Source organism: Akebia trifoliata, chromosome 2 (assembly GCF_017979445.1).
Source record: "Akebia trifoliata isolate Shusen 1 chromosome 2, ASM1797944v1, whole genome shotgun sequence".
NCBI lineage: Eukaryota > Viridiplantae > Streptophyta > Magnoliopsida > Ranunculales > Lardizabalaceae > Akebia > Akebia trifoliata.
In genome coordinates this window covers 31,722,173-31,738,323 of record NC_141376.1, presented here as the reverse complement: position 1 = coordinate 31,738,323, position 16,151 = coordinate 31,722,173, and the positions used below count along the sequence as shown (strand labels likewise).

Below are 16,151 nucleotides of genomic sequence, written 5' to 3'. Positions count from 1 at the left end.
TATGAGAGAATTTATTTTCACACCAACTTTTGCTAACGCCACCCCAATTAATGTGTAAATCACCAAAGAATTAGCACACATTTGGGGTGGCAGCTCTCTATATTATTCATGTTCTTTTATTAGATGATTTTTCTCCCCTGGTTCATGGTGGTCCACAAGGATTGTTTTCTTCATAAGTCAATACCCACTTTATGGACAGCTATTGCTATGGATTTTGGGGGTGCAAAATGAAACTCTCTAGATCAATTCGCTTCCAAAACGAGAATACTTCACATACGAGTAGATGCAAATCTTTTCCATGCCACATGGTCGATTCAGCACCAAGAACACTGCTTGCTTTTATTGTTTGCTGAAGACGGGTGTGGATTTCATATTTCAAAGACAGGAGTTGTCAACATAAAGTCATGAGATTTTTCAAAATACAATAGAATCTTAGGATTGTCAAGACTGAAGAAGAATTATTTGATGTTGAAGGAGATGGATTTGGGGAAGAAACCATTGAAAAATGTTGAAGAAGATGATTTTGTGGAAGAAACCCAGGGTTCTTCATTGAAGATAATGGATTTGAGGGTTGTTTCTCGAAAGATGACATAGGTTTTATATTTGAAATCAGATCAGATGTTGGGTTGGAATTAATTCATAACCCATCCTAATTTTTTTGTATTTATATATTTCAATTCGAATTTGATCCAGACCTCCAAATCCACGATCCAAATCCTTTTTTATTTTTATTTTTATAATGAATAATGAATAATGATGAATGTGATATGTGGCTGATGTGGCAAGGGCACAGAACTGCACATCTTTTTCCCGTTTATCCAGATGAAAATGATCTATGATTCTGTGCCTTTGCCACGTCAGTCGTGTACCAAGAACTCGTGCATTCATCACGACTCAGTTTTTAGTGGATTGGATCGAATATCATATAAAATTTGATTCATTGTCCGGAAGTGACTTATGGGGCTCAGGGGCTGGGTATTTCAATGGCAATATTGTTATTATGGCAAATTGAATACCCTTTCTGTCTCTATGTATTACTAACGTGAGTAGGTGACACTTGAGAATAATTCATTAGTTGTTTCTTTGATTGGCAAGAAAGGCGTTGGGTTTTGTGTAAAAAATTGTGAGGAGACTTGCAGCAAGTCTTTCTTCTTCATAATGACCTCAAAACTTCGAAGATCACCCAACAGTTTGCTTCCATTTTTTTCCACCTATAAATTAAATTCTAACAAAGGGACACAATTTTTATTATTTTTCCATGTTAGAGGTATTGGTGTGATAAACATCACATACACAGATCTTCCAAAGACAAAAAGATTATGTAGTTCATTGAATTCTGAGAGAGGGAGATCAGAGGAGAGAAGAAAGAAATGGCTAACGTCATCGTCAGTTAATTGGTGGACAACCTGACTCTTCTTCTCAAACAAGAAGCAGATTTGTTTCTTGGAGTGAAGGATGAGGTGAGTTCTCTTTGTGATGAGCTGAAGCTGATGAATTCCATTCTCATAAGTTTTGAAGGAAGACATGATGAACAAGACTTAACAATGAATAAGCTGGTGAATCAACTCAGAGACATAGCTCATGATACTGAGGATGTTATAGATACCTATGTGGCCAATATTGCTCAACAACGAGGAGAAAATTGTGTCGGGAACTTCAAGCATGTAATTGTTGAATGGAGGACTCGATATGATGTAGGCGAAAAGATCAAGAGCATAACAAAAAGAATCGAGAAGATTCACATAGACAAGGTAAAATTCGACATTCAAATTGGGCAATCTAGAGAATTGTCGAGGAAAGACTTTTCATGGGGACGACCGAGACTTCCCATCGCCGAGGAAGGTGAAGTGGTGGGGTTGGATCATGAGACGAAGACAACAATAATTCAACTGACAAATGAAGACCCTGATCTCCATGTCGTTTCCATTGTAGGTATGGGAGGATTGGGTAAGACTACTCTGGCTCGAAAATTTTACAATGATTCAATTGTTCGAAATCATTTCAATTTCCGTGCATGGGTTATAATGAAGTAAGAGAATTGTTGTTGTCTATCATAAAGCTGTTTATGGTAATCACGGACAGTATAAAAAAGATGGTCAACAACGATTTAAGAACACTTTGCAAGTACTCAAGGAGTACAAAATATCTAGTTGTCTTGGATGATGTTTGGGAAACCAAATGCCAGAATGAGTTGAATGAGATCTTTGTAACTTACATGGTAGTAGGATAATTCTTACCACCCGCAACAAGGACGTGGCTTTATTGTATGCCAATCCAAATGGCACTACCAACTATCTACGTTTCCTTAGAGAAGCAGAGAGTTGGGAGCTCTTATCCAAGAAGGTATTCCAAGGGGGAAGTTGTCCTCCTGAGTTGGAGGATATCGGAAGGAAAATTGCAGAAAAATGCAGAGGGCTACCACTTGCAATCGTTGTATTATTAGTGGGTGTTCTAGTATGGAGAGAGAGGAGGGATCATTGGTGGCCGAAAATACTCTCTAAAATAAGTTCAATTCTTACCGAAGACACAGACACAAAAGATTTCAGGGACATACTAGCATTAAGTTACAATGATCTACCTCATCACTTTGAGATTGTGTTTCCTTTATTTTGGTGTATTTCTAGAAGACTTTGAAATCTGTGTGAGGCAATTGATTCAATTGTGGATCATAGAGGGATTTGTGAAACAAAAACAAGAAGAATCAATGGAGGTTACCACCGAAGAATACTCGGAGGAGCTTATTTATAGGAATTTGATCCAAGCAGCACAATTGAGGTTTGATGGGAGTGTCAAAGTGTGTTGCATCCACGATCTTTTAAGAGACCGTTGCATTTCAGAGGCGAAAAAAAAAAATTCTTGGTGTTCATGGGAATGAAAATCCTTCATCCTCATCTAACCCACACCATCTTGCTATCCATGGTAACACTATTAAGTACCATCTCTTCGAATCCTTCCGCTTCAAATGTTCACTCTCTCCTATGCTTGGGTCTCCCAAATGGAAATATGCTTTCTTCAAAGCATTGGAAATTGTTTTATAAAGGCTTCACATTGCTTAGGGTGATGGATTTGTGGGGTGTAGTTGTTGATAGCATTTCCCAGTGAGATAAGAAATCTAATTCTTCTGAGGTACTTGAGGTTCAGAAGCCATACCGCTCGAAGTCTTCCATCGTCTATATTTAACCTTTGGAACATATAAACCTTTGAACTCAAAGCTCCATTGATTACCCATCCACAAATAATAATTTGGAAGATGAAGCAACTGCGGCATCTTTATTTCCATGGGCAGGCTGTTCTGCCTAGTCCTCAAAGTCATGATGATTCTTTAAGTAACATCCAAACACTGTCAAGTATTAGCCCTGATAATTGTACAAAACAGATTTTGTCGAAACTTCCAAATCTTGTTAAACCAGGAATACATGGGGATTTAAAGGCGTTTATGGAAAATCAGACATTTGATGGTATTTCTGGTTTGGATAAATTTCAAACAATTAAGTTGGAATGAGACTGAGGGAGCCAACGCTTGAGTTCTCTCGACTAGGTTGAATTCCCAGCAAATATCACCAAGTTAACTTTATCAGAGACCGAACTATTGAAAGACCCGATGCAAAAGCTGGGGATGCTGACCAAGTTTCAAGTCCTCAAATTAACCATGACACCTATGTGGAGGATGTGTTACATTGCCCCAGTGATGGTTTTCCTCAACTCAAAGTCTTGAAGATCATAAATTTGGGTATTAAAGAGTGGACCATCGTTATAGGATCAATGGAGAATCTTCAAATTGTAGTTATCAGGAGATGTAGTAAATTAGATGGTCTACCTTTAGCTCTGCAAAACATGACTTCTTTATGGGAGTTGGAGTTGTGGTGGCTAAATGCTTCAGTGTCGAGCAACTCAAAGAAGGTTCAGAAACTTATTGGGAATGACCAATTCAAGCTCACAATCTATGATGTTGGAACTTCATAAGTGCTTCTTTTCTATTATCCAAGGATCTAACTACTTGGTAAGTAACCTTTTTTGCATCTTTAAATTAGATTTGATTAGATTCCTTCATAACTAGCAACAAAAGAATGCAAATTATATAATCAAAAGGTTAAAGTCTCAGAATGGATCAAGTAGAAGACTTTATATGGTTCCTTTTAGACTAGAAATGGAACTAGAGAATTAATTGGGCATGTAAGCATTAATCTACAATTAGTTATTATAGAAATCATATTTTAAGTTGTAGGATTCTTAGGGGTTTGGGACTGCCATTAGAAAATGGATTCCTGAGGAATGGGATTTTCAGATGTATGGATATATGTTTTCATGGAAAAATCTTTTTCTTTTTAACATCAAAAGTAGTTTTCCCCCTTTGGAGGCAAAATATTTTGTGATTTAATGATTTTCCCATATCTTGACATTATTATTTTTTATGACAGGGGTATCCGAACTTACGTTCGACTAGTGGGATCGAAAGAGCCAGAGGCAGAGGCTGGGCCAAGACATGTGAGTCCCATCCCCGGGGCATGTGCAACGTCAACACATCACACGCACCAAGTAAGTGAGGATGCACCCTCGTGGGTAGCCCCGAGGAATTATTGCTCATACTGGGTATCAAACTCACAACCTAAGGACTTTCACCGCTTATCGGTTCGAAATTGCCATTGAGCCGTTACATCTTGACATTATTCCTGGTCACAATTCCCCTATCCCTAAATCTAAAAGCCATCTCTTGTCAGCTCCTCGGAAGGAAGGAAAGAAAGAATAGCTTGAAGTTTTGAAATGTAGAAGACCCTAGTTATGCAGTTACATGAGTTAAAATACCATTTATAAGGCCTCAAGCCACATACACTCATGACCCGGCACAAGTGTTTAAACTGATTTTTGAGTTAAATGACCGACCATTCAAGAGAATTTTTTTGGGTCATGATGATGCAATCAATTTCTTCTAACATCTGCAAATATGTCAAAATTTCTAGGCAAACAGAGCTCCGACAAGATTTGCCACCTATTTTTTACTGCTTTTTCAAGCATATTTTCCAATGAGATATTCCAATCTCATGTACTCTTTAATTTTAAAATTACAAGATCCACAACCAAGATAATTTCACATCAGGATGCCAATTGGAGTTTACAATTCCTTCTGACCTCATCTTCCAGACAACAATTATGAGACTAGACATTGAAACATGTTTCCAATATCAAACAGAGTCAAAATTTGTAGGACCCCACCCTGATGATGGTCTATTCCAAAGAAATAGATAAATTGAATGTCGAAGATGTATTTTATCAGTGTAAACTCTATGAAAAAGCATCAAGATCGAAGAAGGGTAGAATAAGGAGGAGAAGATCTTGATCTCTTTTAGGCCGTATAATTGGGAGGAAGTCTTGATAGATGTCTAGAAAATGAGTTCCTCTTATGCCATGCCAACCGTGTGTTAGACATAGCACTTTGTAGTTGATTTTAGTTTTTTTGGATAATTTAGATTTTAAGATTTTAATCTTTCGCAATTGTTTTGTTTAATTTCATCAAGTCCATATTTTGAAATTTTTTGTTTTCATATGGATTTCAAATGAGGGACGTTTTGGGGCATTATTGTTTGATGATGCATATTTTGGGCTTTATTGAATCAGGGTACACTACAAGAAATAAGGGATCTAGCAACTGAAAAGTGGACATTTTGGCCATCGTCGTTCGTTCCTATAGATGTAGTCGCTGTTCATATCAGCAATGGCCATACCAATACTAACCATCGCTATAAACTTGTTTGCGAGAAAATATTTGGCGGCAGTGACAAATATCATATTAGAGATGGTAACCAAGAGCGACGGCCATATCCATTGATTTATGAATAACTGATACAGAATCGGCTGATACATTCAACTAAGCAATAGACCTTTCTTTAATAATTCTAGATCATTCCTATTTCTGGATTATTCCATGGTCCCTTGATCTGCACAAGTACAAGTACCTCCCAAAAATTCTGCCAAGATGTACAAAATACCTTTCCCCTGTAAACCATGTGCCTTCTGTCCACAATTGAAAGTGGACTTAAAGCACAATGGAAAGTGATACGACATTCAGAATTAATCCTTCTCCCTCCTCCTTTATGTGGGTTTTGGACTGGTAATGTAAAACATTAAGTTTTACATAATTGGCAGAGTTAAAAAGGTTTTTACCTTACAAAGAAATAACAGTCACTAATTAAAACTAAAGAAAAATACACTCTATGTACCGTACAAAGATTAAAAAAAGTTATGTCCTAAGAAAGTGTAAGTATAAACAAACAAGCATATAGAAAATTCTGATTCTCATTGTACTCGTCTAGGCCCCTATACATCCATAAATAGGTTAAGAGAGCAATTTTTGAGGCCTAAGTACTGCCACTTTTGTAACTCGTGCTTTAGTTTGAAGGAATCAAAGAAAATTTTCAAGTATGATACATTCAATGTTTCAGGGTCAAAGTTTCATATCAATCTTGGCCGATACTGATACATATCAACCGATACATTTTTTTAAACCATGATAATGATGACAGTGATAATAATCATGATGAAAACAAATGCAAAACATTAAGAGATCAATAAATCAAACACATAATCTAAACCTTCTCCCTCCTCCTTTATCCGGGCTTGGGATCGACAATGTAAAATATTAAGTTTTACCTTGGCAGAGTAAAAAAGTTTTTTATCTAACAAAGAAATAACAGTTGCTAATTAAAACTAAAGAAAAAATATAACCCAAGTACCGTACGAAGATTAAAAAAATTATATGTCATGGGCAAGTATAAGTTTAAACAAACAAATATATAGAAAAACACTGGTTCGGGCATTTCAACTGGGCTTTGACTAAAGGGGGTTGTCCGGTTCTGATCCTTAGTGTACTCGTCTCAGCCCCTATACATCCATAAATAGGGGGTTCCTGTCGTGCTTTAAGAGAGCAATTTTCAGGGTCCAAGTACTGTCACTTTTGTCACTTGTGCCTTAGTTTGAAGAAATCAAAGAAAATTTCCAAGTTTTATTATCACCTTTTCCACTTCCAGATTTTATATGAGCTAAGTAAGTTTCTTCCCTACTATTTATTTAATTTATTGTTGTTAGATGCATTATATATTTCCTAAGCAAGTAAGGTGTATATTATTAACAACAAAAAAATGGGCAAATCCAATAACATCACTCTCAAGTTTGGGAGCTCAATCAGGTCTCCCTTATAAATTTCTAATTTTAAATTTAGGAGTTCAGTAGCCATCTATTTTCAATACTTTTAATTGGTTATGACACATTTTTGGTGGTGAAACTTAGTTTTAATTTATGTTTATAGATATTGATTTATAGTTTTGTGAATTAATTTTTAAGTAATAGTATTTTATTTTTTGTAGTGGACATAGAACTTATTTTTTCCACTTAAAATTAGAATTTTACTGAGCGAGTTACATGGGTCATAAGGTCAAGTTACCTATTTAATAAAGGGTCCCTATCCGTGGCCAACAGTTTGGCAAACATTTTGGCAAACACTTTTTCAAAACATGGGTTAGAGGTCTTGGAATGGGCTGATTTTTGGTGAGGATGATCTCTACGGTGAGGAGATCATCCTCACCAAAAATCAGCTCATTCCAAAACTTCTAGTTTTACAAGTTGAAAAATCGTGAACCGTCCATTTTTTGTAAACCATTTTTGATGAGGTTAGAAGTTTTGGAATGGGCTGATTTTTGGTGATGATGATCTCCTCACCATAGAGATCATCCTCACCAAAAATCAGCCCATTCCAAGACCTCTAACCCATGTTTTGAAAAATGTGTTTGCCAAAATGTTTGCCAAACTGTTGGCCATTGATCGCTACCCTTTAATAAATGTGTCAAGTTCGGGTTTAAGTTTTTTTGACACGATTATTACCATTACCTCAACACAACATGAACAAGACACGACCCAACCCATTGCTACCCCTACTTGTATATGCTAGGAATGTGCGATATCTTAGGAATATTGCACATAGTAAACCCCTAGACCTAGAAAATAATTTACTAGATTGAATCACAAGAAATGTGTATCAACAAAGACAGTGGTACTACCCATAACTTTGAATTGCTAAATTTATATGAATAACAAAACATAATCTTGAAAGAAACTCAAAAATTCAACAAATGTAATTCATGTTTTGGTAAAATTCACCATGCAAACTTAACAAATCATAAACTAAAACAAGCACTACTCATCATGCATACTAAAGAAATTATAAACTAAAACAAGCAGTACTAGTAGTAGAAATGTTTTTAAATTTAATCCTACTGCTTGGTCTTTATAAATCCAAAAAAGTCAAAAACTAGCGAGAGAACGTTAACAGTTTTCATATTTGATGATTTGAAATCAGGAGCTCCACATGTTCGTATTTCTTGAAGGGCTTCTGTAGATGATAACCTGTAGAATTCATCAAAGGTATTCAATTAGTAAAAACATAATAATTGAAAATCACATGACCTACTTATGAATGATCTAGCACATTTGAGTGGGTCAGATTGACTTGAAGGATCGAGCTACCTAACCTGGTCATTTATCTATTCAGGTTAAGAATCTTGGGTTGCTGGATTGGGTCAGGTCAAATTTGCCTATTAGATATTAAATGGGTCTAGTTGGGATTATGAGATTTCGACCTGACCCGACCCAACCCAACTGGGTAAATTAATGGTGGGTCAGGTCAAGTAAGATTTGGGTTGTGGATTGAGTTGGGTTCGGGTTGTGGGTGGCAGATCGAGTCAGGTTCAAATCATGGGTTGGGAGAGGCAAGTAGGTTAGAGTTGCTACGTAAGTTAATTAGTGTTTTAAGAAGTGGATTAAATCAATGTGGTTCAACCTAATGATCTTAGTCCAATCAAAATAGAACTAGTATTTTTTAAATAATTGTTGATTTTTATAAAGCGTTTTAATTTTTTTTTTTTTTTTCCAAATAAAATTTTAGGAAAGCAAACATAATTTCCTTAATGAAAAGATCCTTTTTAAGAATCAAACCTCAATAATGCATAGTTTGATGTTTTATATTTATGAAAATAAGAGTAGACAACTTAGGAGAAAAAAGAGTTGCTAACATCAACACACTGCAAAAGAACCTGTTTCATCATCATAAAATTTTCAAATTCTCTTCTCCTTAATTAAAAGATCCTTTCAAGTATTAAACCTCAGTAATGCGTATTTGATGTTACATATTTATGAAAACAATAATAAAATAATTTAGGTAGAGCAGGGTACCTATTCAGAACCACTTCCATCATCACCACTTGGGGAATTGATGATTATCAATTATCCTGAAAAAGAAAATTATTAGCTTCAATTGTAGCTAATGAAATATGAATATATATATATATGCAGAAGTTTAATGACATGAAAAATTGATAATAAGAGTTGCTACTAGTATCAACACAGCACACCAATTAAACCTATGTAAATTTTTTACTTCCTAACTTGGGAAAAATAAAAAGAAAGAATCTTACACTTTGCCCAAAACCTGTTTCTAAAACTTGAATTAGTAAAAAAGAAGGCTCACAGTTGGTTTTGATCTGTATTTCAAAAATGGGACTGGACCAATGGGTTGTTTTGATCTTGTAATCATTGGATATCTTATTAAAAAGACAAGAGTATGCACTAGTAAATATATATATAAAATAAAAATCGATAGGTAAAGAAAGATACCTGCGTGTGGGAATGTGTGATATCTTGGGCCAATCTTCGCCACACCCTTCTTTGCACCGTTGGGTTAACAATGAACATCCCTTGATGCAGAGAAATTGAAGAGTGAGGGGCAGTCCCTCCTCTGGCAAGGTTGCGAGCGCTCTACAGTATTCGATTGTTAAGTGTTTAAGGGATATGAGGTTTTTCAATCCATCTGGTAAAACCTCAAGCAGGGGACAATGATTTATGCATAAACTTTCCAGAGAGTGGAGGTGTTTGCAGCTGTCTTCTTCATCATCATCATCTTTTTGTACCAATGATTTCAACTGTCTACAAGCTAAAATATCAAGCTTTTTGAGTGCTTTTAGGTACTTGAAAAACCCCCTGGGTATTGCCTTCAGATTTTCAATACAATAAATTTCCAAGGAGGAGAGAGAGGTGAAGTAAGAAACAGAGCTTAATATCCTCCCATTGCATCTGGACAAATTTAACTCATGAAGTGATGTTAAAAACCTTGGAAGACCAATCAAACTCTTGCAATTATCAATACGAAGTTTACGGAGGCAAGGGAAATCACCTTCTTTTTCAGTGCCACCATTCCATTCCACTAAATTTCGGCAGAAAATAATTTCAAGCTCTTCCAATGATGGAAAAGCAGGCTTAATGCCATCAGCACAAAATAAACGTGTCACTTTAGCCATGTTCAGTAGTCCAAGTCTCTTGAGGGAAGGTAGCTGCCAGAGAGGAGGGAGGGTTCCACATGAATCACAACCCTGTAAGTGAACATCCACCAGTTTGGAGAATGAAGGATTCCCTATCCAGCTCGAAAATCTTTTACCAACGTAGCACCGGATGTTTAGCACTCTGAGATTGGCAGGGTGAGGTTGGAGCCTTTCAAGTATTTCCTCTGCAGCACTTGCATCGCCATCATCATTATTACCATAGTTCCATGACAAATACAGCTTCTCAATGAATTCTTTATCCTTCAACACATCCTCTTCTGAATTGACTGCATTTTGGAGATGTGAAATACTCAACCCACCTCTAAGGTTAATCAATCCTATCAGCTGTCCTATATCACGTCCAGGCTCTTTACCAACAATAAAATTTGGCAGTGTCCTTAGACATCTTAATCTCCCAATTCCCTTCTGCATTACTGACAAGTTAAAAGGTAGAAAAAGATATCGTAGCTTAATCAGATTTTGTGTGTCCTTGGGTAATCCAACCAATCTCCAACAGTCATGAAGATCTAATGTCTGCAAATTATAAAGGCTGCTCATTGATTCAGGCAATATGAAATCTTTAATAATTCCGATACGCCTTGATGAAGCAATTGCAAGGTATCGCAACAGTTTAAAATTGCCAATTGAATCAGGCAACTCTTTGATTTCAGATCCAACATGCAAATCCAACACACGGAGGAATTTTAATCGTTGGAACAGATTATTGGAGGAGGGGATGCCTTCAATTCTAATTCTAACTCCCAGTAGAGTATGTAACCTTTTGCATTGGAGAACCTTCATAAAAATTTCTGGATCAATTTGTTTATCAGTAGAGTATGACAAATATCGAATCTTTTCAGAAAAATCAGATAATCTGTCACCATCCATTCTAAAACATTCATCTTTTGAGACTGATTGTGCTAGATCATGAATCATGTCATGCATCTTATATTTCAATCTGCCAAATTTATCTTTTTTGCACTGAAAGAATGACCTCCATAACAATTCATCAAAGTATCTATAACCCACATCTTCTATTTCCCTCCGCCCCACGAAAGTGATAAAACCTTCTGCCATCCACAATTTGACTAATTTCTCCTTGTCAAATTCATGATCCTTGGGAAATATGCTACAGTAAAGGAAGCATTGCTTTAGATGTGAGGGCAAATGATGATAGCTCAATCTTAGAGGAGCTAAGATAGGATCTTTTCCTTCATATGATGTTTCCCATATCTCATTATCCAATATTTCTTTCCATTCTTTTTTTTCTCTTTTATCCTCTAAGAGGCCTCCAAGAGTCGTCGCGGCTAAAGGTAAACCCTTGCACTTTTCTGCAATTTTCTTGCCAATTACCACCAGATCTTGATACTCATCCCAACCCCCGTTTGGAAATGCATATTTTCTTAGCAATAACCAACATTCCTCATTCGATAAAATTCGCAATGGATAATGGTCAATGGTGCCCATGTTCTTTGAAACGTTTTCAATTCGAGTGGTAAGAATAATTTTACTCCCATTTGCTCCATATCTCAGGGGAATTATTAGGTTTTTCCACTGATCAGGATATTTGTCGTTCCAAACATCATCTAATACAAGTAGAAATTTCTTTTCACTTACTATTTTCTTGATTTCTACAGCTAATGAGTTAAATGCCACAGAATTATATGATTCCCCTGAAATACTCTCTATAATTCCTTTTGACACCCTTTCCAAATCAAAATCTTCAGATACACAAACCCATCCTGTCACTTTGAAATGTTCCTTAACCCTCTCGTCATTGTAAATAAGCTGTGCAAGGGTTGTCTTTCCAACTCCACCCATACCGACAATGGAAATAACAGAGAGGTCCTTTTCCTTTGCAACAGAACAATCCGATAACAACAGATTAATCAACTTCTCTTTGTCAAAGTCTCTACCGACAACATCTGATTCATGTATTAAGCAGTCAGTATCCCGTCCATCCCTGATTTGACGTTGATTGGATTCTCCATCTGTTTCATGAAGATTAAGATGTTTTCGTTCCTCTGCAATTCCTTCTAATCTCCTTAATAGCTCATCTATCTTATCTGCCATCTCATGTCGATATAAAACTGGATTTGATGTGAAGCAAGAACAGCACATTCTGTGTAAAGCTTTAAGCCTTGTCAGCCAGTCACTCACCTCTTCAGGTCGTAAAGCTTCGGTTGCAAACTCATCCAACACGTCTTCGGCATCGTAAGCAGCATCTTTAAGCCTTCTCAGCCAGTTACTCACCTCATTCGAGTGGAATTGCTTTTTCTCGGCATCTTGGAGCACGGATTTAAGTATCGACAACACATCGGACAACTTTTTCAACTCTTTTTCAACATTCCACAACGATTGAAACTCTTGTCCGATTAAAGAGGCTAACTTTTCCAAGACTGGCTTAAGAAAAACAGATATAAGTGATTCTGCCATTCTTAAAGAAGCTGATCGATCCCTGAAACAGGAAGTAAATTGCAAGTGATGAAATTAGTACAAAAAGTAAGATGAAATTAAACATATTTAAATTAAATTCAATCGAGTTGAATTTGGTTGAGTTCCTAAATGAATAATTAACCATGATTTTGCCATCTAAATATGTGTCCTACTCACTAGATAAACTCTTATATTCTTTTAATTACGGTTGAGTGCTAAAAATAGTTTTTAGTATTTAAAACCATAATACTTTTCCTAATAAGTCGAATGATTAATCCCCTAAAATCCAAAGGAGAACAAATATTTTTCCAAGAAATAATGTGAATAAACCGCTCAAGAGAAGGGCCTTTCCAAAAGAAATTATTCAGAATTGATTCAATTTTCTTTAGCACTGTAGTAGGAATGGGAGCACTTGATTGCTCAAGATTTGCTAAAGAAAATTACTTTATAGACCCTTTTCTTAATTGCTTATTCCTCAAGAAAATCCCACCATTTTCCCACTTCTCCCATGCATTCAGCATCCTCTAATTTTGCCACCTTGACTTTCTAGTACTTCTTTTACTCTTCCAATCTTGACCCATAGTCTCATTTGGTCCCCATAAAGAGCCAATTACCCTTCTCCAATTTGTTGAGACTCAAGTAAGGAGATTGACACCTAAACTCATTCTTCAAATCTTTAATTCAAGACCTTGTCTACACAATTCGTTGTGGATTAAGCAAGATTAAGAGGCCTTGACTCTTTTATCCAACCATAAGTGTAGACACCCAATTTGAACGGGCCTTCACTCGAAAGGGTCCAAAAATAACAGTTTTTCAATAAACTTGGCCAACGGGCCTCAAAAGCCTGAATCATTGAAATGGGGCACTTTTGTCAAAATCAAGGCCCCTAAGACCCCTTAAGGGTCTAATGGACCCACATGAAAAAGTCGGGCATGCTCCCATCTACCCCGCTCCATTCAAAACATCGACTTTTGTCAAAATTGGCCAATGGGCCTCAAGGGCCCAAATAACTGAAAAATGGCATTTCGAGTAGGTCTCCTCGAATTATTCAAAATCCTTCGCTCGTCCGGATCCGTGGTCCCACTTGAACTTGTTACACTGTAACACTACATCAGATGGGGAGGAAGTTCAAGACAAATTTGGAGGGAACAACAGCTGCGAGGGTGAAGGAGTGAGAGAGATCAAGGCAATTTTTCCAACTCTTCCTCAACATCTCACAACGATCTAAACTATTATTTACTTAGAGAGACTAACTTTCCCAAAGCTGAAGACCCCACTTGCTCAAAGATTGATGCTAATAGTCGTAAAGAAAAAGGCAAAAAGATGAAAAGAACACTCTAGAATTGATGCTGGTGGGATCCACCGTGAATTATTATAATAAAGGTCCGACTAGTTGCACATCAATAATGGATGGTTGCACTCCAACATCATTTCCTTTATTCAAACCAACAGGAAAGGGCAATGTTCTGTGTTTTCTATTCTTCTATTTATTTATTTATTTATTTTAGGGTAAATTACACTTTCATCCTTATAATTGGAAATAATTCTATGTCGACCCCCTAACATTTCAACAATTGCACTTACCTCCCCTATAGTTATCTAATAGGTTCACTTACCCCTTTCTATCTAGTTTCCATCACCCAAACAGTTAAAAGTTGATTTTTTTTTCTTTTTATATTGTTTTACCCTTTTTAAAAGTGTTATTTATTTTTATTTTTTTAGACTAATGATAATTTGACTCAAAATTTTCATTTGATTTGTATTCGGTTGACTTGGCAAGTGCACAGAACCGTAGTTCTTTTTCATTGTGTATCTCGAAAAAAAAATATCTATGAGTCTGTGCACTTGCCATGTTGACCGAGTGAAAATTTTTCAGTCAAAGTATCACGACTCTCTTTTTTATTTTTATTTTTGACAAGTAACTATCTTTTTTATTAACAAAAACATATCCCTGTGAAAATTGGGTTTACTTGTAAATGCTTAAATAGGGGTATTTTTATAATTTTAAAATTAAAAATAATAATAAATAAATTAAGAGTGGTAAAATAGTAAAATAGCATTTGAATTTTAACATCATGTGTGAAAGAGGAGGCAAGTGCAATTATCAAAATATTAGGGGGTCAACATGGAATTATGCCAAACCACATGGGTCAAAGTGTAATTTACCCTTTAATTTAACAAAACCATGAAACAGGGTGCCGTTCCACCCTTTAGAAAAAAAAAAAGGCCCAATGTACCAATTCATTGATAGGTATTGATCATAAATAAACTAACTTTTCATGTTACCATATAATATCGTTTTAAACTCATTATAGCAAAATCCAAATATACAGAGACTAGGCTCTTAAGAAGAGTGACCCCAACTCAAAAGAAATGACATAATCAAAACAAAAATGACACAGCAAAACCCATAACTTTCGAACAAGAAGAAGGAATGAATTATGTACCTTTCTATTGCAAAACCAATGGCCTATAGCAAGCTCTTCAGACTTGATGAATTCGAGAGAGAGAGAGAGAGTGTTGAGGAAATATTCAACTAAGCTCTGTGTTGCACGACCCCTTCTTTTGCTGATTTTTTTCTCTTCTTCTTGTAGGTTGAATATGAGAAGGATGGAAGAGAGAATGAAACTGAGATTAAAAAGATAGAGATGGAAGTTTGGGACTATTGAGAGAAGTCTTGAGGGTGAGATAGGCGATGGGTATAGGGGGAAATGACGTTGGAGTGATGAAGAAGATGGAGATATTGGAGAGAAGAGGAACGAAGAGAGAGATCTGAGAGCGGGACTGTGAAAGATGTATGGGAATGAGAGACTTTGGGAGACAAGTAAAGCAACCTTATGTCAACCAACCGAATAAGGAGAGAGAGAGAGAGAGAGAGAGAGAGGCTTCGGGTGGGGCTGTGCGTTGAAGATTAGTGGAGCAAGGGTTGAGAGAAAAGAAAATCTTGTTTTGTTTGTTTGTTTGTATAACAGTAGGAGCTGTAGGCGATGAAGAAGAAGAGAAATAAAGTTAAGAGAGGCGTGGCTGTGAAAAAGGCCTGCAACTATGGGACTATGTGGAGAGGGAACGACAGCTGCGAGGGTGAAGAAGAGAGACTCAGAGAGATCGAAATCAGGCGTGAAACCAAGAGAAGATGAGAGAAGTGAGAAGACGATATGGGTTGAGAAAATGCGTTGGAGAGCTGCTATGGAGTTTGAGAGAAATTTTTGGGAAGAAATTGGATGCCTCTAAGTAAAGTTGGACAATCAAAATGAAATGAGTCCAGAAGGTGGGGAGTGTTGGAGTCGTTAAGGGAAAGCTGGGAGAGAGAGAGAGAGAGAGAGAGACAATCAAAATGAAGCCCGGTTGGGTTGA

The 16,151-nt window shown here is 36.5% G+C and overlaps 1 protein-coding gene and 1 pseudogene across 1 annotated transcript; one reads left to right on the top strand and one right to left on the bottom strand.

The window, feature by feature from the left end:
• Positions 1-1,068: 1,068 nt before the first annotated feature.
• On the top strand, positions 1,069-4,411 carry LOC147410155 (putative disease resistance protein At1g50180; annotated as a pseudogene).
• A 3,632-nt stretch (positions 4,412-8,043) lies between these two features.
• On the bottom strand, positions 8,044-16,113 carry LOC147410154 (putative disease resistance protein RGA4). Its single transcript, XM_086432400.1, has 4 exons — positions 15,245-16,113; positions 9,661-12,819; positions 9,220-9,275; positions 8,044-8,394 (listed from the first exon to the last, which is right to left on the bottom strand). The coding sequence occupies exons 2-3, from the start codon at positions 12,795-12,797 to the stop codon at positions 9,242-9,244; spliced, it is 3,171 nt and encodes a 1,056-aa protein (XP_086288526.1). The 5' UTR covers positions 12,798-12,819; positions 15,245-16,113; the 3' UTR covers positions 8,044-8,394; positions 9,220-9,241.
• Between the last annotated feature and the right edge of the window lie 38 nt (positions 16,114-16,151).